This window comes from Electrophorus electricus, chromosome 17 (assembly GCF_013358815.1).
Source record: "Electrophorus electricus isolate fEleEle1 chromosome 17, fEleEle1.pri, whole genome shotgun sequence".
Lineage (NCBI taxonomy): Eukaryota > Metazoa > Chordata > Actinopteri > Gymnotiformes > Gymnotidae > Electrophorus > Electrophorus electricus.
The window spans coordinates 178,872-205,000 of NC_049551.1; the positions used below are offsets into that span (position 1 = coordinate 178,872).

The window sequence follows — 26,129 nt, forward strand, 5'->3', positions numbered from 1 at the left end:
CTAACAGAGAATGTGAGCGAGCTAATCAGGAACTTGGTGAATTTCTCGGATGTTTCTGCATGCACAATCCTTTGGACCGGTCCAAGTTTCTGGCAAACCAGAAACATGGCGGACAGGCACAGAGGGGAGACCCCTGTCTACCTGCCAGGTGACCGGGTTTGGCTATCCATGAGGGATTTCCGAAAGCCGGGTTCATGCCGGGTTCAAACTGGGCCCCAAGTATATCGAACCCTTCCAAATAGTCAAGCGTGTAAACGAGGTAATGTATCAGCTTAACCTTCCTGCTCACTACCGTGTCTCGAGGTCATTTCATGTCTCTCTCCTTAAGCCTGTTATAGCTGGCCTGTTGGACGAGGCTTCTCCGGGCAAGACCCTTCCTCAGCCCATAGACTACAACAGGTCTCCGGTTTTTGCGGTGCATCACATCCTGGATTCTAGGAGGAGGGGTGGCTCACTACAATACTTGGTGGACTGGGAGGGATTCGGCCCTGAGGAACAAAGCTGGGTCCCTCGTAGAGATGTACTGGATCCTGGTCTCATCTCAGACTTCCATGCGAGATACCTGGACAGACAGGCCCCCCATCCATGGGGTCGCCCTCGCCACATTCCTACAGATGGAGCCCGCACTAGACCGGTGTCCACCGTGCTGACTCGGGGAAGTCACGGTTGACCTCGTGCCTTGGCCAGCCCAGACTCTTTGGGGGAGGGTACTGTCATGAGGCCAGATCCCAGTGCAGACTACAATACCCAGCAGCCTATTCTTCATCCAGTCAACGACGTGACCAATCGGAGGCATTTAATCAGATCTGTTTCGCCAAAGTATTGAACCCACCTGTAGGTCCTAATTTATAGTGTATATAAGAAGGTTTCAGACTCACAGTTTTTGTGAAGTATTGCCTACAGTTCATCTCTAAGCATAACGAGCGTTCTTTTTGGATAGTCTTTCTGTGAATCGTACCCTGTTTTCGTATTTCTGGTTTTTGTCTTTTTGCCTACCCCTGTCGTTTTTATTGCCTGGTTCTTTGTATCTTTGCTCGTTTGGTTTCGGACTTGGACTTGCTCTTTCTTTACGTCTTGAATTGCCCCTTTTGTACCTTGGATTATTCCCCTATCCCTGTACTATTAATAAATCACCTCCTTTTTTCATATCCACAAGCGTCTGGTTTTGCCCAACTATTGACAGTAAGGAATATTAAGTAAGGAATATAAGTAAGGAATGTCAGTAAGGAATATAAGTAAGGAATGAATGTTCGCAGAGGAGCAGAAGGTGCTGGGCCTTGTTTGGAGAAATTTGCTGAGGATTATCAACAATCATGGACAGCATGAAATTCTCAGTTGTCACCCAGAATGTGGTTTTATTGTTTTTATCTGCATCTGCATCTATTTGTGATATTAGCAGTACAAACAGCTAATAACCTATATTAATAACCTAAATATAATGACAGAAATTATGTAAAAGTTGTTGGGAAATCCAGTGCAGTGAGTTTTTTTCCCAGTCGCAGTTCCTTTGAGGTACATGAAGCAGCCAGTCAGGAGGAAGAGGTGGCAGAGCTGAGGTGGGCGTTACCATGACCTATTATAAAAGTACAGCACAGGCTGCTGAAAACTAGCCCCGCCCCGTTTCAGTAGTCTCCAGCTGTTACGTTAACATGGCTGATAATGTCAAACCTAGAAATGAGCAAGTGAGGTTAATACATTTACATCTACAATTAGCTTATACATTTTAAAGACTGTTTAAGAATTCCTTTGAAACGCCTTGAACGCACATGGATCGGACGCTCTCTCTTTGCATGTGTGCTTGTTTACCTTTGTGTGCGTGTGTGTCACTCCATGAATCGCCTTCCCAATTCAGCTCGGATCTCTTATGTGTGTGTGTGTGTGTGTGTGAGGGGGGGGTTCTCTGGTGCAGAACGCTTCGCCAGAAGAGGGCATTCGGATTCTGTCTAACAAAGTTACCGCGCGACAGGCGGCCGTAACGGTACCCAGTCCGACTACAGCTCCAGGCATGCTTTCACGAAGACTGAGAATGGACTCAATCACCCTGGATACGGAGATTCTTTGCTCTAATACTCAAAAGTGGTTTTACTTGCCTTTTTTGGAGTGGATTGTAAAACGACAGAATTTCAAGCCGACGCAGAGAATTTAGGATTTGTGCATAGTCGCATCCTCTCAGGAGAGACGCTGTTTGCGCAATATGCCCCAGTAATTACTCAGATCGAGACAAGAACGTTTGCTTGGATCTGTTTGAGTTTTCCGGATGAGTTATCAGAAAAAACCTGTCATGAGGGACAGTTGTGCTCCCTGGCGTTTTTCGTTATTTGAGCTTCAAAATCTCGGATAAATTGTATTTTTCGCGCGAATGTTTACGAGGACTCGCTATGTTTAAGTTTGTCAGAGAAGGTACGACATGCTGCATGGTCAAACTGGGGGAACTGACGGATATCGGGAAGCTTTGGCGCTGGAGGTCTACAGTCAGGCAGGTGCCCTGTGAGATCAGCGGCTGCGCGGAACTGCTTCGCCTCGCCGACTAGAACCGAACCGTCTTGGAAGACTCGTGCCATGCGGATTCGGACGTCGGACAGCAGACGGCTCTAAACGTGCGAAGAGGCGACAGTGATGAGTAAGTTTGGAAATGTTCCCTCTGACACTAATGGACCACAAGACTGAGTTGCATGTTTTGTCGATATAAAAAGGCAATAGTCCTGTTTCTGTCTGATCACAGAGGAATTTCCTCTAGGGTTAGCGGTCCGTTCCTATAGGATGTGTGGGATCAAACAGTAGAAATTGTTGGTTTTAACAAACCGCCAAACAGAATTAGTTTTGGCAATTCGATTCTGTTTTGCGTTTCCTCGTCACCTCGTTGTTTCCCGAGTGCCGTTTCCGTGTGCATATATACCTGAACATCGCGCAAGTTTTTGACTCAACCCTGTGAATCCTACTTATTTGTTAAAACTAGCATTTTAGCAGAACTCACGAGCTACACGCACCTGCACACTTCTTCATCTTTAGGCTGGTTTCAGCTGAGCGCGCTAGATCATCGTTTGACACTCGTGTGCTAATCGAACACCATTTTGGAAGCCAGTCAACTTTGCACCGCGCAGCTGTTCATTAAGCCAGTTTAGAGCTGCTTCCGTAACTGCATTTTCTTCTGCTACAGCTATGCAGACTTTGTTTTTTTCTCTTTGTAACACACTGTGGAATCTGTAAGTGTGTGTGTGTGTGTGTGTGTGTGTGTGTGTGCGCGCGCGCGCGTGGTTAGGTGGGTGGATGGGTGTCGGATAAAGAGGACGCGCTTTTGATAGATATGTCGAGAGCTTTAAATGTAACATTTGCCCGAGACATTTTATTACATACTAGCCATAATTTGTTTATATTCAGCGTTTGACCATGTCCGCGAGCTTCGTCCCTTCTCTATACAGTTCGTATTTCAGTATAAACGCGCAATCAACAGTGTTTTTCATATCATGAGAAGGTGCAGTGCAACAGGGGAGTAAGACGCCGCTCTGCACCGGTGTGCAAAATTCACAGGCCCCCAACGCTCTCGCACTGAAGAAGATGTCAGGGAATCTGACGCTTTAATAGAGATGCTTAACACCGAGCCACTTGTTTATTTATTTGCACAAACGTTTCGCAGCAATAAGTTATTTTTTTAGTAATATGTTTCTTAATCAGATACACTGGTTACGTTGCTGTTTTTCCCTCTACTATATCTATTATTTTATCACGCACAACAATTCAGTGCAACCCTTCTCGCTGCACTGGCTACTAACGCACGAGACGGATGCGACCCACTGATTATTCCTTCGTTAGGAGTAGCGGTAATACGGCCAAGGGCACGGGACTGCGGCACGTGACAGGCAATTTTTCAACCTAACACCGATTGACAAACTGGGCAAAAGAGTAACGTCCCTTTCTGTGTGGTGGTTTTAACAACTTCGTTGCACGAAATCATCACCACCAGCGACAGTGTTTTGAAACGTCGTTGGCTTTTTGAAGATGAGCAATGTGAAGAAAAATCAACATTTGTCATTCATTACCACAGCTGAATCATTCCTGCAGATTTTAAGCATTTAATTAAAAAACAAAAAAAACCAAAAAACAAAGCTTATAATTTCCAGGAATCTTGTTTGTGTATATAAAATCACGCACGCACGCAAGCGCACGCGTGTGTGTGTGTGTGTGTGTGTGTGTGTGTGTGTGTGTGTGTGTGTGTGTGTACAGATGTATCGGATGCTCTGTTCAGTAATGATGATCTTTGAGACCCTGAGATAGGGTTACGGTTAAGATAGCTGGGCCCTGCTCCTCAAAGCGTTACAATAATTACTGTCACAGATGTATCGTTAAGACGAAGAAAAGGCCACTACAAGTATTAGATACAGAAATTGTAAGCATGTTGCAGATTAGAACGTTTACACTCAGAAACATTCTTAATGACTAATGTGTCATGAACATTATGTCAGTGAATAGCAAGAAAATCGTGTGTGTGTGTGTGTGTGTGTGTGTGTGTGTGTGTGTGTGTGTGTGTGTGTAGGTAATATGCTGATATGTGCAGGTCGTGTGTGTTTGTAGGTCATGTGTAGTTCATTCGTGTGTGTGTGTGTGTGTGTGTGTGTGTGTGTCAGGTATTGGTGTGTGTAGGTCATGTGCTGGTGTGTGTACCAGCTTCAAGTCTCATGGAAGACAAGCATGGAGACTGTTCTCTGTCCTGGCTCTTAGATGTTGGAATGAACTTCCGCTTGCTGTCTGGACAGAAGAGTCCCTTGCAGTCTTCAGACGCAGACTGAATACCCATCTAGTCATGAAATATTTAAATTACCACTGACCCTGCTCCTATGTTGACTAACTGAAACTCTAGTACTTATTGTAGGGTTTTGTTTATTACACTGATGTTGACTAACAAACTGTAGTACTAGAGTATTGTTTATTACACTTATCATTGTCTAAGATAGACCTTATATATTTTACATTTCTAGGCATCAGCAGTGATCCCTGTATTTCTACAGTATTCTAAATCATTGGTATCTTTGCAACTTTGGAGGGTTAAACAGGATGCAAGGACAAAGTACGTTGAACAAAAACATACGTTTTAATTTACATATAACATTCACAGCTCAACACACACATACACACTACTTGGGTTAAACACTGACCACCTCAGCAATAGGACACGACTTATATACACGCATGACAGTTATACACAACAAGGATCAGGTGAACACGAGAGGGTGTGGCAATACAGACACATATACACACACACACACACACACATACACAGAGACATTTGAGGGGGGAGGGCCGTACCAAGACAATCTTGGACTCTAACCTACTGTACTGGCTAGGATGTATTCTATGATTAAATGGCAAAGCACTTTTCACTCTGGATAAGACCATCTGCTAAATGCTGGAAATGTAAATGTAGATGAGTTGGTGTGTGTAGGTCATGTGTGTAGGTCATGTACTGGGGTGTGTGTAGGTCATGTGTGTAGGTCATGTACTGGAGTGTGTGTAGGTCATGTGTGTAGGTCATGTACTGGAGTGTGTGTAGGTCATGTGTGTAGGTCATGTACTGGAGTGTGTGTAGGTCATGTGTGTAGGTCATGTACTGGAGTGTGTGTAGGTCATGTGTGTAGGTCATGTACTGGAGTGTGTGTAGGTCATGTGTGTAGGTCATGTGTGTAGGTCATGTGTGTAGGTCATGTGTGTAGGTCATGTACTGGAGTGTGTAGGTCATGTGTGTAGGTCATGTACTGGAGTGTGTAGGTCATGTGTGTAGGTCATGTGTGTAGGTCATGTGTGCAGGTCATGTACTGGTGTGTGCAGGTCATGTACTGGTGTGTGATGATTTATCAGCTGTGTGCTGAAATGCTGCAGTGACACTGGGCTGTGCTGTCCATTCTATGACACATCATCCATTTGGTTCTATCCACATTATCTATTATTTCATATAATGGACAGACAATGTCTGAGGCTCTGGATTAATGGATATTCCTGATTAATAATGCCCTACTTTCATATAATTCAATTTACCAGAACCAATAGCATCTTAGACCTTCATATGTCTGTATAAATCTCTAATACTGATTATAAAACTGCACTCCCATCTAAGCACAGCACTGTAAGAATTAGACTACATGCAAAAAAATACATCTACCTTGCCCCAACCTTTGAACCTGAAAGCCAGCCTTTAATCACATTTTCCTTGCTCATTTCATGTCTTACCTCATATGAGAATGGGCCTTTTTTGTGTATAACATCAATCCAGAGAGACTGGCACAGAAGGCCCAGACAAATGTAATTGATTTGGTTGGCTGAGAGTCATTTAGATAGTGACAGTGGTGTAATAGGATGGCTCCAGTGTGTCTCGTAGGACAGTCTGTTGCAGCGGACACATGTCCAGCCATGTCTCTATGACCCACGTGCTCTGATAGCGGGCTTGACACTGCCAGGGCTGCAAACAAAACTAATACAACAGTCCATAACAGGACTGATTCAAGCAATCAGCTTTGTTATTGTAGACACTGAACATGATGCTTCAAACTAGGCCGAGTTGTAGCTTCACGTCGTTGGCTCATCACAGCTTTGAAATTAACAAAGGTACTTGTGTTCTACAAGAAGAAAACTTGTATTCTGCAAGACGATGAACTCTTAATGTCCCCTGTTTCCTGTTCTGTCACTCCAGGGTCTGCCATGCATCTGCGATGGTTTGTGGTTCCTCTGCTGGTGCAGGCTTGGCTGGCCGCATGTTTCTGTAACGGCGAGCGCCCGTGTCCTCGGAGCTGCCGTTGCGATGGTAAGATCGTTTACTGCGAGTCCAGTGCATTCCGTGACGTACCAAAAAACCTCTCGGGCGGCTGTCAGGGCCTGTCCCTGCGCTACAACAGTCTCGCCAGCCTACGGCCCGGCCAGTTCGTGGGTCTCAACCAGCTCATTTGGCTATATCTAGACCACAACTACATTGCTAATGTGGATGCTCGCGCCTTTCAAGGAATACGGAGGCTGAAGGAGTTGATTTTGAGCTCCAACAAGATTACCGTCCTGCACAACACCACCTTCCATCTGGTGCCAAATCTAAGGAACCTGGATCTGTCCTACAACAAGCTGCAGGCATTGCAGCCCGGCCAGTTCCAGGGCCTACGCAAGCTCATCAGTGTACACATTCGCTCCAACTCTCTGAAGAACCTCCCATCTCGCCTGTTCCAGGACTGCCGCAATCTAGAGTTCCTGGACCTTGGTTATAACCGACTGCGCAGTATTACACGCAATGCTATGTCAGGCCTCCTGAAGCTCACTGAGTTGCATCTTGAGCATAACCAGTTCTCCAAGATCAACTTCTCCAACTTCCCTCGGCTATACAACCTCCGTGCCCTCTACTTGCAGTGGAACCGAATTCGGACCATGAATGAGGGCCTCACATGGACCTGGACCTCCCTGCAGCAGTTGGACCTTTCAGGGAACGATCTCCAGGAGGTTGAGTCTGAGGTGTACCAGTGCATGCCAAACCTGCAGAGACTCAACCTGGACTCCAACAAACTGGTGAACGTATCTCAGGACGCCGTGTCAGCCTGGACATCATTGACCACAATCAGCCTAGCCGGAAACATGTGGGACTGTGGGCCTGCCATCTGCCCCCTAGTGTCCTGGCTCATGAATTTCTATGGAAACAAGGAGACTCCCATGATCTGTGCCTCGCCCAAGGAGGTTCAGGGGGAGAAGGTTATGGATGCAGTGGAAGCCAGCGGAGTGTGCAAGATGGCACCTGTAACACCCTCAGTTGTTAGTGCTCTGTCTACACTTTCTGGGACCCCTGGTTTGAATGGTCACAATCCCATTACCCCCACACTTCAATCTGGGGGTAGCAGAAGGGGCATATCTTTACAGCACCCCACACCATCAAGACCTCCTCAGTCAGATGCCTCTCCACCTGACCTGGAGCCAGTGTCCTTCCACAAGATAGTTGCAGGGAGTGTGGCCCTGTTTTTGTCAGTTACAATGATCTTGCTGGTGATATATGTGTCATGGAAGCGCTACCCGAGCAGTGTCAAACAGCTGCAGGAAAATTCATCCACTGCCCGCAAACGTCGGAAAAAGTCCAGGGAGACTGAACGCACGCTCAGCACCCCTTTGCAGGAGTACTACGTGGACTACAAGCCTTCAAGCTCGGAGGGCACAGATGTTCTGGTGAATGGGTCGGGACCTTGCACCTACACCATCTCTGGCTCTAGAGAATGTGAGGTATGGCTACCTGCTGCTTTTCTAGCAAAAAACATTTTCGCTGTTTGACAAAATAAACAACAAGTCAGTGTAAGTTGTGCTGTGTTTGTGTCGTGGTCTGTTTTTTGTTTGTCCTGCAGAAATATTTGTAGTATGTGTGGGATATGAAACACTTCTAAGTTTATTTGGCTCAGACTGTGCTTTTATGACCTATGTCAAATTGTGTACGTTTGATTTCAATATTTTAAAGCAATGGTTTTTTTTCAACTTCAATTTTGAAAAAGGGTGCTATATTGGCAAGAAATGTGCTGTCACATGAACAAATATGATTTGTTTTCTTGTATGCTTTCTTGGATGAGTTAACCCCAGAAATGCTGTTGTGAAAATAACACATCCTGAGAGGGCTTGAAAAACTCCAGATGTATTCATTTTTCCTGCCAGCACACTTTCAATACATAGTGTAGGCTGATACCAGGAGGGTCTGATGTATTGGAGATACAATGGAGATTTTGGAGTTTTTGGAGATGAGATTTTGGAGTTTGCCCCAACATATTGTTTTGTAGTTTGTAGTTTTTATACAAAACTATACAAATGATATTTCACTGAAATTCACTAAATGCATTAAAATTGATGTAAGTTAATTATTTTAAGAACACCTCCAATACAAAGTCACTGAAGTGTGTTCACATCAGGATAGCTCTCACTACAGTGATGTTCTGGTGTTTGTTCTGGGCTCTCTATTCAATACCTAAAAATTTCTCTTTATGGAGGCAGTTTGCCCTCACTGTCAGTTCTTTCTCCATCATATAGTGGGAAGGGCTAGGGGTTAAGCACTAAGCCCATTTGTCTTTGGAAGGAAGAGCTTTGGGGAGAAATTTGGAAGCAGAGTTTGGGACTGAAGAGTGAATACAGACATTCCATCACTACACTTTTCCGTGGTCTGACAAATAAGCAGGAACTGTAAAATAGACTTTAGCTTGCTGGACTGGACTCTGCAGGAATAGACTCTACTGGCTCTCGGTCACTGTTTTTTACTCTAGTGTCTTTGGGTGAAGTTCTACTGGCAGAAGCCTCAGAAGACCTCCTGCTGTTGTGCGTTAGTGACAGGAGTTAATGTTAATAAGTTAATAAGTTAATGTTAATGAGGAATCATGGCTGTTAGACCTGTATAGTTGTGTTTACTGATTAATCCATCAGCACAGTGGGAGATCATCATGAGAGTGAGGTTGTGTAGCTGTGGTGTAAACATTTTAACTTAAGCAAAACTAAAATCATATAAGTGATCTACTAGAGAACTACTAACAAATCTATTATTGGGTAGTTATTTTGTTTGACAAGTAGACATGGAAGAGGTTCTTAAAACACAGCCTTTGTCCTCCTGTGAACCCTGTGATCTACATGCTCCAGTATGGTGTGGTGTGGTTTTCCCGCCCATGTGCTCTGTGTTTAATGAGAGGGTTCAAGCCCCTCTGAGGAGAAGGTCTGCTCCAGACAAAAGACCAGGCTGTTTCCTGCAGGCTTCTGTGAGTATTAAAGCCATCTCACACTCTGATCCAATGTTTTTATCTTACCCTTTTTATTGGTGGAGAGGAGTGTTTGGTATTGTTGTTGCTGTGTGTGTGTGTGTGTGTGTGTGTGTGTGTGTGTGTGTGTGATTATTTTTTTGTGGTTAGCTCACTCTGCTTAACCCTGGGAATGGCCTGGCACTATTAGCTGTGGCCGGTACCCTTGGCAGACCCAGACACTTGGGCCAAGAGTTAAATGTAAGCGGCAGGGATGCAGGCTCACAGACTGATAGACGTAATGATAGACAAGTAAGCAGGTGATGATAGACAGGTAAGCAGTTGGGTGGCAGGAGCTGGCAGACAGTAGAAGACGGTCATGGATGCAGGTTGTACAGAGGCGAACAGAACAGCAGCCTGGCAGTGGAATGGGAGGAGTCTCTCCCCCACAGCCTACTGACCTCTGAGGTCTAAGGCCAACAGAGGTAATACTTGTCACTGATTCAGATCATTAAATGAGCAACACCAAAGAATAAAATATTGTGTGTTGACTTGTTAGCTGTTGTGGTGTTGAATTTGTTTGACATATTTCAAAGTCCTGGCTGGATATTGCAGTGGGAGTTAAAGGATCTGTGTTTCTTTGTTTTTTCAGGAGTTTGTACATGTGCTTGTTAAGGTGATGCTTCAAAACGACAGTGTTAATCTTGCTGACAGTTAATGAAAGCCATCGTTTCCAGTTTGCACACATAATAAGACAAAATATAGCTTAGAAAATATAAAATACAGAATATAGGATATGGAATATAGCATATAATATAGCATATAGTATATAATATATAGAATATAACATATAGAGTACAGCATATAATGTAGAATATGTCATATAACATGGCATATATAAGATATAGCATATAACATATAGCATATTGAATATAGCGTCATCATTAGATTCAGATCTCTGTTAGCTGCTTAAGGAGCATTCACACACTCAACAAACAAACAAACAACACAAAAAAAAACACACAAAACAAACAAGCAAAGGAAAAAAAAACTAAAGAACAACTCACTTTGTTAGGGGAGGGGCCAGGAAGGTGAACACTAGTGCACAGGTGAAAAATTAGAAGAGACAAAGGCAAACAGAGGAAGACGATGTGTGAAGCTTTGGAAGCTAATTGAACATAGACTCCTTCACTTTCAGACGCTGGTCATCTGTAGTTTGAGTGGTGAACAGCTCGGTGTGTTTTAAAACAGTACACTTTTACTTCACATTGGATGAGTATAACAAGGTATCCTCAGTCTTGATTGTTCAGAGGTGGCGTTTCTCCAGTTTCATGACAGTTTTTCAACATAATTATATAGTTTAAAAATGTGGAGTGCATTGCACAAACTGGTGTAGCATGCTATGAGTTGCAGACAACAGTGGAAAGAAAAACTGGAGAGTATGAAAAGGTGTTGTGTATATGCCCCTGAGCTTCTGTTCTCTGTTAGCCATTTTAGCTTCTATGTTAGTCAGATTAGCTTCTGTTTTTATGTTAGCCGCGTTTCTGGTCTCTGTTAGCCATTTTATCTGCAGTTCTCTGTTAGCCATTTTATCTGCAGTTCTCTGTTAGCCATTTTATCTGCAATTCTCTGTTAGCCATTTTATCTTCTATTTTATGTGTATCTGTTCTGTCTGCTGAGCTGTCCCTTTAAAGATGGCAGTGGGATAAACAAAACCTGCCATTACATTTAGTCTCTTACTTCATAGAGCCCTCTGTGTTTTGGTAACATTTCTGGTTGTGTGTAATTATAAGCCGTCTTCTTTATCCCAGGCAGGAGTGGAATGCTAGTTGCTCCAGAGCAGGGAGGGTTAGGTGCTCAGTCCTGGCAGCTGTGATTGATTACTTCTGCTCCCTCGCCTGCAGTTTGGTGTTCGCCACGCACGGCAGACTTACGAGCTTTTTCACATCACACCAAGCAGCTAGATTCAAACATACGGTTCAGATTGCTTTGGTCTCAGAGACCCACACTTTTCTGATGCCTTAGTACCTCCAGCGGCTAAACATGAGTGACAAGAAACTGGGGATAAAGAGTGTTTAGGGAAAGAGAGAGAGAGAGAGAGAAAGAGAGAGAGAGGGTGAGAGAGCTTCCATTTCAAGTGATCATCTTGGTAAAACTGACACGTATTTCAACATCCCTTGTAAAGGGTAAAGCCTGAATACGACGTGTTTGCGTAGGACTGTCTCAAAGGGGACGTCAGTGACTGAAGTAACAATGGCCACACTTAGGATTCACTGCTCCAAACATGTATTATCCCTGTGACCAGGGTTCAGTAGTTTGATATTTAAGATATGTTCTAACATGTAGAATCTCACTGAGGTTTAAATCCAGACAGTCTCCACGCGACCACTGCAGATGGAACAAACACAAATTCAAAAAGTAAACAAAATATGAGGCCTTTTTCTTTTAGATTTGGTTGGTAGGTGCATTTGTTCACGTAATACATTTTCAAGTGATCTTTTGTCAACAAAACACACACACACACACACACACACACACACACACACACACATACAGTAATGAAATACACACACTCAGACCCACACACCTATAGTAATGTAATACACACACTCAGACCCTTACACTCGTACAGTAATTTTGTACACTTACTGCATGAGATTTTTTTTTGTTTGTTTGTTTTTTTTTATAGTGGTTAATGCGTTATTGTATGTAGACATTGAATTAAGACTGAAGTGTTTTTGAAGGTATTTCTCAGGATCACTCAGTATTAATTTTTGCGTGTTCTGAACAGTTTGGCCCGGGGCAGGACTCTTCCAGCCTGCTGTATGCTGTAGTGATGCTACATTTGTTTTAAGAGCTTAACCCTGTGGTCCTTGATGCATGCATATTTTGAATTTCTCTAATTGCTTTATTTAAAAAATAATAAATAAAAACACATTTCATTTTAACAGAATACGACTCAGAATGACATTAATAACCATTAGACTCACCAACGTTTAGTTAACAAATTGGTGTTTCTGTAGCTCTGACCCCAATAAATAATGAAAATGGACTAATCCTCTCAGCAAGAAAAAGTGAGCGTTGAAGATTAAAATGTGTCTGGGACTGAGGATATGAGGAAATCACAGAGACGAGATTAAGGTTAGGGTTAACACATGAGGTAAACACAGAGACGAGATTAAGAGTTAAGGTTAACACGAGGTGAACACAGAGGCGAGATTAAAGGCCATCTCTGTTGCACTGACTGCAAAACAGTTTAGCAGTTGAGGATAATTTTGGAAGATCATTACATCACTCTATCAATTCTTTTTGCACAATGAAAGAACTCAGAAATGACAAGATACACAGTAAAATGTGGTGACAACTTAATACCTTCATTGTTTAGTGACCAGTTGGACACAAACAAACTCTGTGCCAGTTAATACAACACTTTAGGTGTTACCTCAACACTGTGGAGTTTGTTATATGGGTTCCCTGTTCCCCTGAGATGAGAAAAAAACAAATATCTTATGGATCTTTGTGCAGAGAGGGCCATGTTCATAGCAGACTCACCCTCATTCATCTTACATTTAATTACTGAAATATTAAAGCTGGTTCTTATTATGGAGGTCTGAATTGAAGAAGACGGAGAGAATGCATTACAGCAACTGGCAAACAGAGAGAGTTTATAACGTATGTTTGTGGAGAGCTGAGAACACGTGAAGAGATGAGAACACATATGTTTGTGGAGATCTGAGAACACGTGAAGAGCTGAGAACACATATGTTTGTGGAGATTTGAAAACATATGTTTATGGAGATCTGAGAACACGTATGTTTGTATAGGGCTGGTTGTGAGATTGTGCAAGTCCATTCCCAAGAGACGTGTGCCTCTGATTTAGTGGCAGTCACACACTTTAATGTCTGCACTGCACTTTCTGATTTATTAAGACGATCATAAAGTTGCGTCTGGAGACCCGTGTGAAGCTCGGCAGCGTCCCTCCTTAGGGTGACTTACCGCAGGCCGGAAAGCATACAAAAGGCTGACATCACTTCCTTTTACCTCACACACGCACACACACACACACACACATGCACACACTCTTGCGTTATCAGTGATTGTTTCCTTCCATGTGCCCTGATGAACTCTGAGGTCAGTGTAGTTCATACCATCACAACGGGGGCTGATCTAAACAGTTGGGGCTGTTCTAAACACTTTTAAATGCTTTTCTTTGTGCATCTATTGTCTTCATGAATATTCCCAGAGGATCTGAAACCCTGAAATGCCACAGTGAGGCTGTGAATGGAAATGAGCCCATGTGGGACAGCAGTGTGGATCAGATCTACAGTATGGATCAGATCTACAATGTGGATCAGATCTGCATTATGGATCAGATCTGCAGTGTGTGGATCAGATCTGCAGTATGGATAATATCTGCAGTGTGTAGATCAGATCTGCAGTGTGTGGCTCAGATCTGCAGTATTGATCAGGTCTGTAGTGTGTAGGACAGCTCTGCAGTGTGGAATAGATCTACAGTGTGGATCAGATTTACAGTATGTTGATCAGATCTGTATGGATCAGATCTATAGTATGGATGACGTGTGTGTGGATCAGATGATCGCTGCTGTCTCATCTGTGAGGTTTAGATGATCTCTCCTGTCTCATCTGTGAGGTTTAGATGATCTTCACTGTCTCACCTGTGAGGTTTAGATGATCTCTACTGTCACACCAGTGAAGTTTAGATGCAAAGCATCTTGTCCTGCTTGGGATCCTGTGTGTGTGTGTGTGTGTGTGTGTGTGAGTGAGTGAGCACCACGTGTTCTCAGAAGCCCAAGCTGACTGCCTGCACCGGTAAATATGTTGCTAATTTGTTCTTGACCTTCAGTTCATTTGAGCGCTCCCTCCTAGAAACACCAAAAGAAACACTACAGTTCTGAAATTGTACAACAATGGTAAACATCACACAAATCTATTACCAGCTCATAAAATAACTCATCAACTCAATCTAATATACCTCTGTGATCCACACAGCAAACATTTTCTCTGGAGGAAGAGGCGTAATGATTCTGTTCGTAATGACTGTTTGAACTTTCAGAAGCCCTTCTGGTTGTTATTCTACCCTCATTACCTTTTTGTTTCCCTGCAGTGAAGCTCTAAGCCTTCACTAGAAACAAAGAGCAGAGGGGCTCTGAGGGCTGCTCATGGTGATAGGGGGTTGAGCAAGGATGTGGTTGGAGCTCTGTGAGGTTGGAGGTGGTGGGAGCTCTGTGAGCATGGAGGTGGTTGGAGCTCTGTGAGCATGGAGGTGGTAGGAGCTTTATGAGCATGGAGGTGGTGGGAGCTCTATGAAGATGGAGGTGGTGGGAGCTCTGTGAGGATGGAGGTGGTGGGAGCTCTGTGAGGATGGAGGTGGTGGGAGCTCTGTGAGGATGGAGGTGGTTGGAGCTCTATGAGGATGGAGGTTGTTGGAGCTGTGTGAGGATGGAGGTGGTTGGGGCTCTGTAAGGATGGAGGTGTGGGTGGGTGGAGTTATTCTGAGTTATTCTGAGTTCTATCAGTATGATTTGTGAGGATGGAGGTGTCAGTGTGGTTTGTGAGTGGGGGTTGGAGGAGGAGTTAGTTGGGACCCACAGGGAGTAGAAGAGTTTTGCGACTGGAAGCTTAATTAACCCAGTCTCTCTTAATTAGCCTCTGTCCCCTCTATTATATCCATTCTAGTGTGGACTCTCTCACTCTCTCTTCCTCTCACTCTTTCTTTCTCCATTCTTTTTCTTTGGCCAAGTCTCTTATGCCCTCTCTTAGGTCTGATAACACTCAAAGAAAATTAGTGTTATCAGGCCCTAAACAGAGAGTGTCTCCGTCCTGTCAGAGACACAAAGCAGAGACAGATCCCAACCATGTCTAGACTCAGCAAGATCAGTCAGCTGTAGAAAACGACGCACACAGACCTGACTGTCCAAAGAGGTCAGAACATGTGGTCACTGCATGACATGTGAGGAGGAGACATGCACATTCTTCTTTAGTGTGAAAAATTTTAAAGCCTTTAATACATTTTCACATTAAAAATAGAAAATATAATTCCACAGGTTTTATTAGTAGTAGTAGTATTCCCTCTGTCTCCCTGTCTCTACCTCTTTAGCACTCTCTTTCTCTCCTGATCTCGTGTTGCTGTGGCTTGGAGGGCACAGAGGTGCTCTGGTGTCAGAGACACTGTGTTGCCAGCAGGATCTGTAGGAAGTAACCACAGCAGAGGTCAGCGAGGGGTGGACCCCTCTGATACCTCTGCTCAACACTGTGCTCTCACACTGAACTGTCTAATTTGATCCATTAACAACATAAAACATTGGAGTTATTATTTAAATGGGGCATGACACAGAGACTTCACACTGGATTGGTAAGAGCTACTCTTAAGATGTTGAATTTTCACCTTTTGGGTTATTAAAACCACCAGCACCACCAAGTACCACTGCAAACATTCTCCTTATGTGTGGGGACTGCTGCCCATTGCTTGTTTACTGGTGTGGTATTTAAAGTTGTTTACTGGTATGTATTTAAAATAATGCTAAAGCATTGTCCATTTGTGGTATTATTAAGTCTAGGTTCTGTACATGTATCTTAAATGGAGCTTTCTCACAAAAGAGGCTCAGTAGATGGACGTGTCTCGCTCTGCTACTGGCCATGTGGATGCCAGCGTTCCTTTTTTTTCTTTCTTTACTTTTTTAATAGAGGTCTATTTGTGTATCAAGGTCATCTTCTCACTTTGCTGAGGGTGATCAGGGCCCTCACCAGATCTTTCTTCTTTTTCCTCTTTCATCGTTATCCTTTCTTTATCATCTCTGACCTCCATTTTCCATGAGAGAGGACACTTTGTCTTGGAAAAGCAGGAGCGTGGAGGGGTGGTGGAGCAGGAGAGTGGAGTGGTGGTGGTTGATGAGGGTGGAGGGGTGGTGGAGCAGGAGAGTGGAGTGGTGGTGGTTGATGAGGGTGGAGGGGTGGTGGAGCAGGAGAGTGGAGTGGTGGTGGTTGATGAGGGTGGAGGGGTGGTGGAGCAGGAGAGTGGAGTGGTGGTGGTTGATGAGGGTGGAGGGGTGGTGGAGCAGGAGAGTGGAGTGGTGGTGGTTGATGAGGGTGGAGGGGTGGTGGAGCAGGAGAGTGGAGTGGTGGTGGTTGATGAGGGTGGAGGGGTGGTGGAGCAGGAGAGTGGAGTGGTGGTGGTTGATGAGGGTGGAGGGGTGGTGGAAGAGGAAGGTGTGGAAGCAGGAAGGTGGAGTCATGCTGGGGCTGTAGGGGGCGGCCACAAAACCCAGGACACACCTGCACAGTCCTGCTGACCCTGATACACTACTGAGTCCTGCTGACCCTGACACACAGTCCTGCTGACGCTGACACACTACTGAGTCCTGCTGACCCTGACACACAGTCCTGCTGACCCTGACACACAGTCCTGCTGACCCTGACACACTACTGAGTCCTGCTGAGCCATGACAGATCAGACGTCATGTTTCATTTAGACTGATGGCTGGTAAATGCTATTGCACCTAATTGCAATCACATAGAATCAGGTTAGATTCTGCACTGACAGTTCAGGCAGAGGAATTTTTATTTAGAGAGGACACAGATTTTCTTTTCTTTCCCTAAAAGAACAGAAGGCTCATCAGGGGCTTGTAAGCTTGTAAGTGGCGGATGACATATGATGGATGCAGGGGACATGCATGCCTGTCTCTCCAAGTCATAAAAATCCTTCAGGTGGCATTTCATTGCCCATGGTATGGCATCTGTTGCCGGGGCCTGTTGAGACCTGGGCAGGTTTGGCCCAAGAGCCTGGCTGGTGTCAGTCTGGTGAAATAGGTGTGCAGGTAATGACTGCACACCACCTCCAGTGACAGAACACAGCCTGGCCTCCCTCAAGAGGGAACATGGTGTCAGCTTGATTCTCATCTGCATTGTGGCTGTTCTTGCCTTCCCTGGAGCTTCAAAATTAGCATAGAGAGCTTGTTAACTGTAATATTCTCAAAAGTACTATAGTGCCCAGTAGGTTTAGCAGCATCTGACGTGGTTATTATCTTCTGGCGGACACTAATGGAGTAGTGTGGTGTGCCCAGTCACAATCGTTTCATTCACAAATTCAGCTTTAGTTGCTCATCTTGGGGTTAACAGGGAACCTGACTCCCCAGACCATAGAAACCGAAGTGCAGCGTGAGTTGAGGGGTTTTTTTTGTTTTTTTTTGTTTTTTTTTTAAGCTATGACAATAATAAACATTTATTTAATAAAACTCTTTATTTGTGAGTTCTGCTGGTGGGACCTGTCTCTCTCTCTCCCTCCCTCTCTCTCTCCCTCTCTCTCTCCCTCCCTCTCTCTCTCCCTCTCTCTCTCCCTCTCTCTCTCCCTCTCTCTCTCCCTCTCTCTCTCCCTCTCTCTCTCTCTCTCTCTCTCTCTCTCTCTCTCTCTCTCTCTCTGCACTGAGCTATACATGTGGCCTATTTCCAGGAGTCAGGCTCGTTGATGCCCCCTCAGCAGTGGCGCAGGGCCATAAACAGACCCTTTACCGCCCTCCCCTACTGCTTTCCCAAATCAAATCATCCACTTACAGGCCCCTTCGCCAGTGCCCCCTGCCTCCTCGCATCCCTGTCCCTGTGTGACCTTCTCTACTCCATCTCACCCTTTGTTAACTGACTCATAAAGCTTTCTATGAGGTGTGTTCTATTCACTCTTCTCATGGGACTATGCTTGAGATCTATGACCCGTGTTTGCATGGAGGGTTAGGGATTAGTTTTGGGATTAGGATTAGGATTAGGATTAGGGTTAAAAAGGTGATTAAGGCTTCTTTTCTAATGAGCCAGTAAGCAAACTAGCTCTCAGGTGTGATGGGTGAGAATGCCATTTCCTGCTAGAGTCTGTTCCTGCTGGAGGGTCTGTGTCCTGAAGAATAGGGCTAACGTCAGGATCACACCAGCACAGGGGAGCCCGATTCTGCATTCCAGTTTCTGGATACACTTCTCCACGGCCTCCACAGTCCTGGTGCCCTGCAGGCTCACTCTGCCTGGGTAGAATAAGTCTAAATCTAGCCCCTACCCTCTTTCACTCCCACCTCCTTCACTCTCCCTCATCCTTTATGTCGTTTTTGAAAAGAAGAGAGTAGGACAAGAGGACTTTGCCTCTTACTATTATTTTTATCGATTGACATTTTGTGCTTTTGTCTCCTGTTGTGTAGGTTTTGTTCAGTAAAATTCTTACTTTGCACACTGTGGATGTTCTCTAAAGCTACTCTAGAGCACACCAGTTTTAATAGGCAGTTCTTAGGTTAAAGTTCATATTTCAATTCCATCTCCCCAGAGCTGGAATTCATGTGTTGAATATGTTCATCGGTGAAACACTCACTCACCTTCAAACCCAGCTGGCCTGCTGCTCTTAGTGAGATCTCCTCTGTTGCCCACTGCCCTTCTCTTCGTCTTGTAACAGTCAGCTGGTGCAGAGCTGTGTGCAGGGTGGGCACAGAGGGGCAGCGTGGAGACAGGGGTGGGCACAGAGGGGCAGCGTGGAGACAGGGGTGGGCACAGAGGGGCAGCGTGGAGACAGGGGTGGGCACAGAGGGGCAGCGTGGAGACAGGGGTGGGCACAGAGGGGCAGCGTGGAGACAGGGGTGGGCACAGAGGGGCAGCGTGGAGACAGGGGTGGGCACAGAGGGGCAGCGTGGAGACGGGGGTGGGCACAGGGGCAACGTGGAGACAGGGGTGGACACAGAGGGGCAGCGTGGAGACAGGGGTGGGCACAGAGGGGCAGCGTGGAGACAGGGGTACAGAGGTGGGCACAGGTAAGAAAGCATGGGCACAGTAGATAAAGATCTGCTTAGCAGTGTTGCAACTATAGCCCTTTTTCATACAAATTCTGAATTTTGTATTCCAGGGGAGTTGCATGTACGTGCATTTTGTATGTCTTATTTGCCAAGTATAACTAAGGCATAAATAGAGTGTGATTAGGTCAGGAAGATACAGATGGAGAGTGGTGCAATAGAAGTCCCTTCAGTATAGAAGGCCAATGATGAAATCACATATTAGTGTCCATACTTAAGGCCTTGGTAGCGGCTGGCAATTCTCACAGCATTAGTGAGGTCTTCGTGCTCCTGTTGCCATGGTTACATGGATTCATGTTGATGGCCAAACTTTTGAGAGAGTCTCTCTCTCTCTTCCTCTCCCTCCCTTTCCATCTTTTGCAGTCTTTTTTCTTTCTCTATTTCTCCATTGCTCTGTTTGCATACCAATCTGTTTTCAATTTTTTTGGGAACCATTCATCCATCCATCCCTCCATCATTTTTGTTTTTCAGATTTAATCTGCACCTGACATGTCTCCTGCTGAATCTTCATCTTGTCCTAATCAAGGCCTCAGCTCTGGATTGCTTAGCAACTAATCAAACATAAATAAAGCATATGCGTGCAGGGTCAACGCAGAAATGTGGGTGACCTGTCCTCCTCCCACTTGTTTTATGTTTCCCTAAAGTTCCCTGACTTCAGTCACACATAAACACAGAAGTTGGCAGGTGTTACCATCCATAAGGTTCTTAACTTCACAACTCCACTCTAACCTTGACAGCATTTGTCAGGTCTGTATTTTACAATAGGAACTTTCGAGAAAATGCAGAACTATTGCTCTTGTTGCATTCCCAGGGGATGTTACACATTTTACCAGCTTACTGAACGTCATTACTAGTTGACACACAGGCATGGTGCCACATCCAAACGTGTTTATCCTAAACAGCTTTCAAAGAGAATCATCCCAGTCCTCGTTAGTGTGGCTCTTAGCCCAAACAGAAGACAGAACAGATTTGCTCACCCTGTCTCGCCCCTTGGCTTGGGCTGCTGTGTCATACCTTGGCACAGCTCATGGTACAGTAATCTGAGCACCTTATCATCTAACTGCCCATCCACTGTGAGGGCGGCATGAATCATGGCTGGCACTCATCGGCCCCCTTTTGCTCCCAAACTGAAATTCCAACCACAGCCTGCAGCCTCCCACCCATCCCCCACCCAGCTCCACCCAGCTCCACCCATCCAGAAGAGCCCTACACTGGTGTCATTGCTGACTTCCGTTGGGCCCTTTGTGCTGCTGTTGGGTGGCAGCTGGGCCCGGACCTTTGACCCATACCTTGACTGCTCAGAGGTGACTCACTTCTTTTAGGCCCACTAGTTCTGCTGCATATTTATGGACCAGTAGCTTTTGGTCTCTGCTCAAGGTGACTGTACCACCCTCCCGCTTGGGAGCCTCCAGTCGGCCGATTTCTGTGCTTCATCCCACTGACAGAAAAGTCACGCATTTTTTTATTGAGTCATATCACAGCGAGCAGCTGTCTGCAATTTCTTTTCACTGCCCCGCAGGGAGGAATACTTCCTTAGCGATTCTTCCGATACGTATACGTGATGACCTGCGACAGCACCGGAGAGGTGGAGAGGAGGTCCAGACCTCAAATTACAAGGGCAGAGCTTCCTAAATTATTAGCACCGGTGGGGAAATTATCCAAGAGCTCCTTGATTAGGGAGGGAGGCTGGTGAATTTGATGAGTACATCGATTCTCCCCTCATCATGCCGGTTTGCACTGTCGAAACCCTCTATGGTCTCCCTCAATTAGTTCTCTGCCTCAGAGCTCTGTCAGTCCCCATCTGCTCCTGGGTCTGTCAGTGGCTGCTATCCACTGAATGGGCAGGGAACAGAGAAAGAGTCTGAATGAACAGAGTTTCCTGACTTGCTCTGTGGGATGGTTTTGCACTGCTACAGAGACCTTGCTGTCTGGGTTATGATGGGAAGCTCCTTGCCCTGACTCTTTTCCTCAGGCCCTGCATTTATCAGTGAAAACATGGGGCCAGATCTTTTTTCACTGCAGCAGAGGCAATCGGCAACCTGCTCTGTGCTTCCGAACTGGAGCCTCCTATTGGAAGCCAGTGCCAATAGCCTGTTGTTTTCTGTGCCCTGGGGGTGAATCATTCGTGATAAGTTGGCTTCTGAGAAGGAAAGTGTTGCCAAATCCCATGAGAGCTTGGTGTCTCCGGGAGGGCATGAGAGACAAGAGTTCCTTCCTCCTGGCATGTGAATGGCTGTGGTTACACAGCAGAACATGAGATTTTGTTGGTGTTCTAACTTGTGATGCTTTCATCACATTTAGCTGGGAAGAGCACCACAGCTGCCATGCTGATTTGATAAATTCCTCCAAAGTTTTTTATCGGGTTACCTCAAGGTCATATTTTTACAAATGTTAAAATGTCCAAACTTGATCATTTGAAGGATATTGGAGGATCTGAATGATAATTTGAATTGTCACTGAAATTAATAGTTTCTTTGTTGGTTTTCCACAGCAGGCTTAACAACAGCTAGGTTTGGTCTTTATGCTGCTGTAATTACTACCCTCTGGATGAGCAATAAAATGCAAGCTGGTTGTAACAGTTGCCAGAGATTTGTCCCTGAGATGGGTCCCAGAGATGGGTGCCAGAGACGGGTCCCTGAGATGTCTGTGTGAGATGCCTCTTTGAGATCTGGGCACTGCAGTAAATGAGACCAGAGATGGAGCAACAATGTTTAATGACAACTAAAGTCTGGAAACAGAATCCAGATCATAAGCCAACCAAAAAAAGAGTCCAGTATAACCAGCAAAAGTCTGTAACTAATCCAGTTATGCAAAATGTGTATATCTGTATTAGCATGAGGAATGGAGTCAAAATAAGAGGGAATGTTCATACACTGGGGGAGCATGAGAGAGGATTACACTGGCACATGCTTGACCCCACAAAGGACAAGAGAGTCATAGATGCAGCAGGTAATCAGGCTGAGCTGGAGAGTAGCTGAACACAGACTTAGTGTCACAGGATAGCAGTGTGCTAAAATATGCCAGTACTCATTTTGGATAGATGAAACCCACCCACCTCACACAATTTCATTCATTTCAGTTCAGGTTTATTTATGTAGCACTTTCTGTGCTGGATATTGTCACAAAGCAAAGCTTTGCAGAAATCAGGGTCTAAATATTCAGCAACTAAGCCAAGATAAACAGTAGCTGATTACTTGCAGAAGCCCAAGGCACATGTGCAGCCTCTAAGCCAGCAGGACTGACGCAGCAAAACTGACCCAGCAGGACAGACCCAGGTAGAACTGACCCAGGTAGAACTGACCCAGCATAACTGACCCAGCAGGACTCACCCAGAAAACCTAACCCAGCAGGACTGGCCCAGCAAACCTGACCCAGCAGGACTGACCCAGCAGAACTGACCCAGCAAACTTTACCCAGCAGGATTGACCCAGCCGGACTGACCCAGCAAAACTGACCCACTGTATTAGCCATCTGTTCAGGGCTGTCCCAGCTGGCCAGGGTTCTCTACACTCACCTGTGTGACTGCTCTGAGGGACTCAGATCAGACAGACACTGAGAAAGAAAACCCCCATTAACCAGCAAGGTCATGTTTGGAAGAGGTGGAGATACTCCAGTGCCCCAAGCCTGAAAAGCAGACAGTATCGGCTAGGACCCCACAGCGAACAATGGTAGCTTGCATTTGCTAGCTGTTAAGAGGATGTCGATATTAGTGTTGATGATAACAACAACAACATCAACAACAACATCAACAACAATAACAACAGCAGTGATGGCAGCAGTCTGACAGCAGTGGAACCCGGGGCGGTCCCTTCTGCTGGAACATGTGTCGGCTCACATTGGCAAGTTCGAGTGAGTCATCGGGTGGTCTTAATGACTGTAGACGTTTGTTGGCGAGCCATGCATGAAGGAGGGGGCTAGGAACGCTGGGAGCTGTGGAGGTGTTCTCTGAGCCATTTCTGACAGGCGCAGACCTGATGCTGTTCTAACGAGCCTCTTGGTAAATCTCTTTAGCTGTATCCCTGCCCCCACCTCTTTCCACTACCTTTGCTCATCCTTCTGGCTTCCTGGAGTTATAAATAAACTCCTGCCGCATTAACATCCATGTCTGACTAAAGCAGCAGCCTTCACTGTGCACTCAAGAGAACACCGGAGAATTCCGGAGTATTCCTGAGCACTGCATAGGCCAAGAGAGTCGGGCTTTGCTGAAGGCGCAAACACACTTCCTTTCCTTATAGTGTAGTTTGCAACTGAAGTGATCCGTGAAAGTAAACACAAGTCAGAGAGGAGCGTAGCTAAGAGGTCCAAAAAGATAAGGATGGGAGTGAGAGAAAGACAATAAAAGAAGATGTGTGTGTCAGAATTAACAAACAGGAATAAATTGCATTCAATGCCTTAGTTTTTTAATAATAATACATTTCATAATTGTTTTTTATAATGTAAAGAAAATTCATTTTTAAATACTATCAAAGAACTTTGTGAACAAAAACATGTTTTACCGTAGGTAAAAATAACAGATACCTGCCAGAAACCCCATATTCAGAGTAGAAAATGCACTGCTCAGATTTTCTCTGCTAGCACTTTCCTTTCTTCTTACTCCCCTCTTTTCTGTTCCCCTTCATCTTTAATTTAATTTTCCCTTCATCTTTCTGCCCCCTTCCCCTCACTCGTGTACCTGCGGAAGCTCAGAGGTTTGATGCTGTGCAGATAAACTTCCACCAGATGTTGGACACACTGATTAGAGGAGGAGGATGTGGTGGGTGTTGGGATGAGTGATATGGTGAGTGATGGGATGAGTGATGTGATGGGTGTTGGGGTGAGTCATGTGGTGGGTGTTGGGATGAGTGATGTGGTGAGTGGTGGGGTGAGTCATGTGGTGGGTGGTGGGGTGAGTCATGTGGGGTGAGTCATGTGGTGGGGTGAGTCATGTGGTGGGTGGTGGGGTGAGTCATGTGGTGGGTGGTGGGGTGAGTCATGTGGTGGGGTGAGTCATGTGGTGGGTGGTGGGGTGAGTCATGTGGTGGGTGTTTGGTCTCCTGGTAGGAGTCATAGTAGGAGTCATAGTAGGAGTCATAGTAGGAGTCATAGTAGGAGTCCTGGTAGGAGTCTTGGTAGGAGTCCTGGGAGCAGTGTGGTGTTCTGCCTGCTCTGCTTCTATCAGCGGTTCATCCTGCATGGGCCTGCACAGGACTCGCAGCTGCCAGTGCCCGTCAACACGGTGCTGATTGACAGTTTTCAGCACTGATTGATGCAAAGCCTTGCTACTCACGCCAGTCTGCAGGTCCTGGAGCTAATTAAGTGTGTGCCAGCATGTCGATGACTGAACACACACAGAAAAAGAGCAAAGAGCAGGGGAAGTATGAGGCTTGTGAGTGTGCCGTGCTGTCTGGGTCAGTCTGTTTTACGCTTTGGAGGGAAATGTCTATGATTTATGCTGAAGGACAAAAAATTTTTTGTCTGTCTAAAATTTCACAGCTAGCTCAGACAAACTAAAAAAAATACTTGTAGCAGAACAGTCAGGCAGCCTGGAGTTTGTGCTGCAGAGTATGACATGGGAATCTCCAAGAAACAAATGCTCCCTTGTCCTGAATGAAAGTTCAGACTAATATTAATTATTTATGCACTAGCACTTAAATAGCATCACTTACACACACACACACACACACACACACACACACACACACACAGATAGAGAGAGAGTGTGTGTGTGTGTGTGTGTGTGTGTGTGTGTGTGTGTGTGTGTGAATCATCTAAATTTTGGATGTTTAAAATCTGCATAGCCCTTGGGCTCTGCTAAATTTGAGTGTCTAAATTTGAATGTCTAAATCAGTGTCTAAAACAGACCAAGATGTTTCTGTAGAGGGTTTAGTGGTGCCGTCACTCTGAGGACTCTGAGATCAGTCCCCAGGACTGGGTTAGTGTGAAAGAGTGAACATGATTTACCAGGTCATCAAACAGGTGTATAACTGAGAGATTGAGAAGTGAGGTTTCTAGTCAATTGTGATTTAAATTTAAGGCATAATGTGAAATAAAACCATCTTGAGGCCTGTAAGAGTGAAGATTCAGTCAGATATTAACCAAAAATGTACAAAAGCATTTACCAGACATAATCCCCCTTTGACTCACCCTGTCACATTTCTCCCTGAAACCATTCAGCATGCCTGTTCCCAATAGTCCCAAGCATAGTCCTTATATACCTCTAGCTCCTCCCTTTAGAATAATCCATTTTATCTACAAGTATAAGAAAATCATAATACATATTTAATTTTCAGCAAATATGTACATTTAATGAATATGTAAACAAGGTAAATATATATATATACATCAATAAGTCATAATTCAATTATTTGTGGCAACTATAATCCTTTAATTTACATTCTCCATGTACATGGTTTAGCTTTTTATTATACATTTAAAAAATCTAATTCAAAATGATAAAAAAGGAGAATAAAATGACCATTCAATTCTCATACAAGTGATAAATGAGTGTTTTTTCAGTTCTTGCTTATTTTAATAATAAAAAAAAATTTAACACGGCATATGTTTTGGAACTAAAAAAAATTAGACTTTTTAAAAAATGCCAGTTAGT

General features: G+C 44.9%; 1 protein-coding gene across 1 annotated transcript in view; it reads left to right on the forward strand.

Moving 5' to 3' along the window:
• The first annotated feature begins 1,987 nt into the window (after positions 1–1,987).
• Positions 1,988–26,129, forward strand: part of LOC113587411 (leucine-rich repeat transmembrane neuronal protein 4) — a 91,375-nt gene continuing 67,233 nt past the window's right edge. Inside the window, exons 1-2 of the mRNA XM_027026065.2 lie at positions 1,988–2,620; positions 6,680–8,232. Of these exons, the coding sequence (XP_026881866.2) occupies positions 2,617–2,620; positions 6,680–8,232 (1,557 nt within the window). The 5' untranslated portion in view covers positions 1,988–2,616. The remainder of the gene's footprint in view (positions 2,621–6,679; positions 8,233–26,129) is intronic.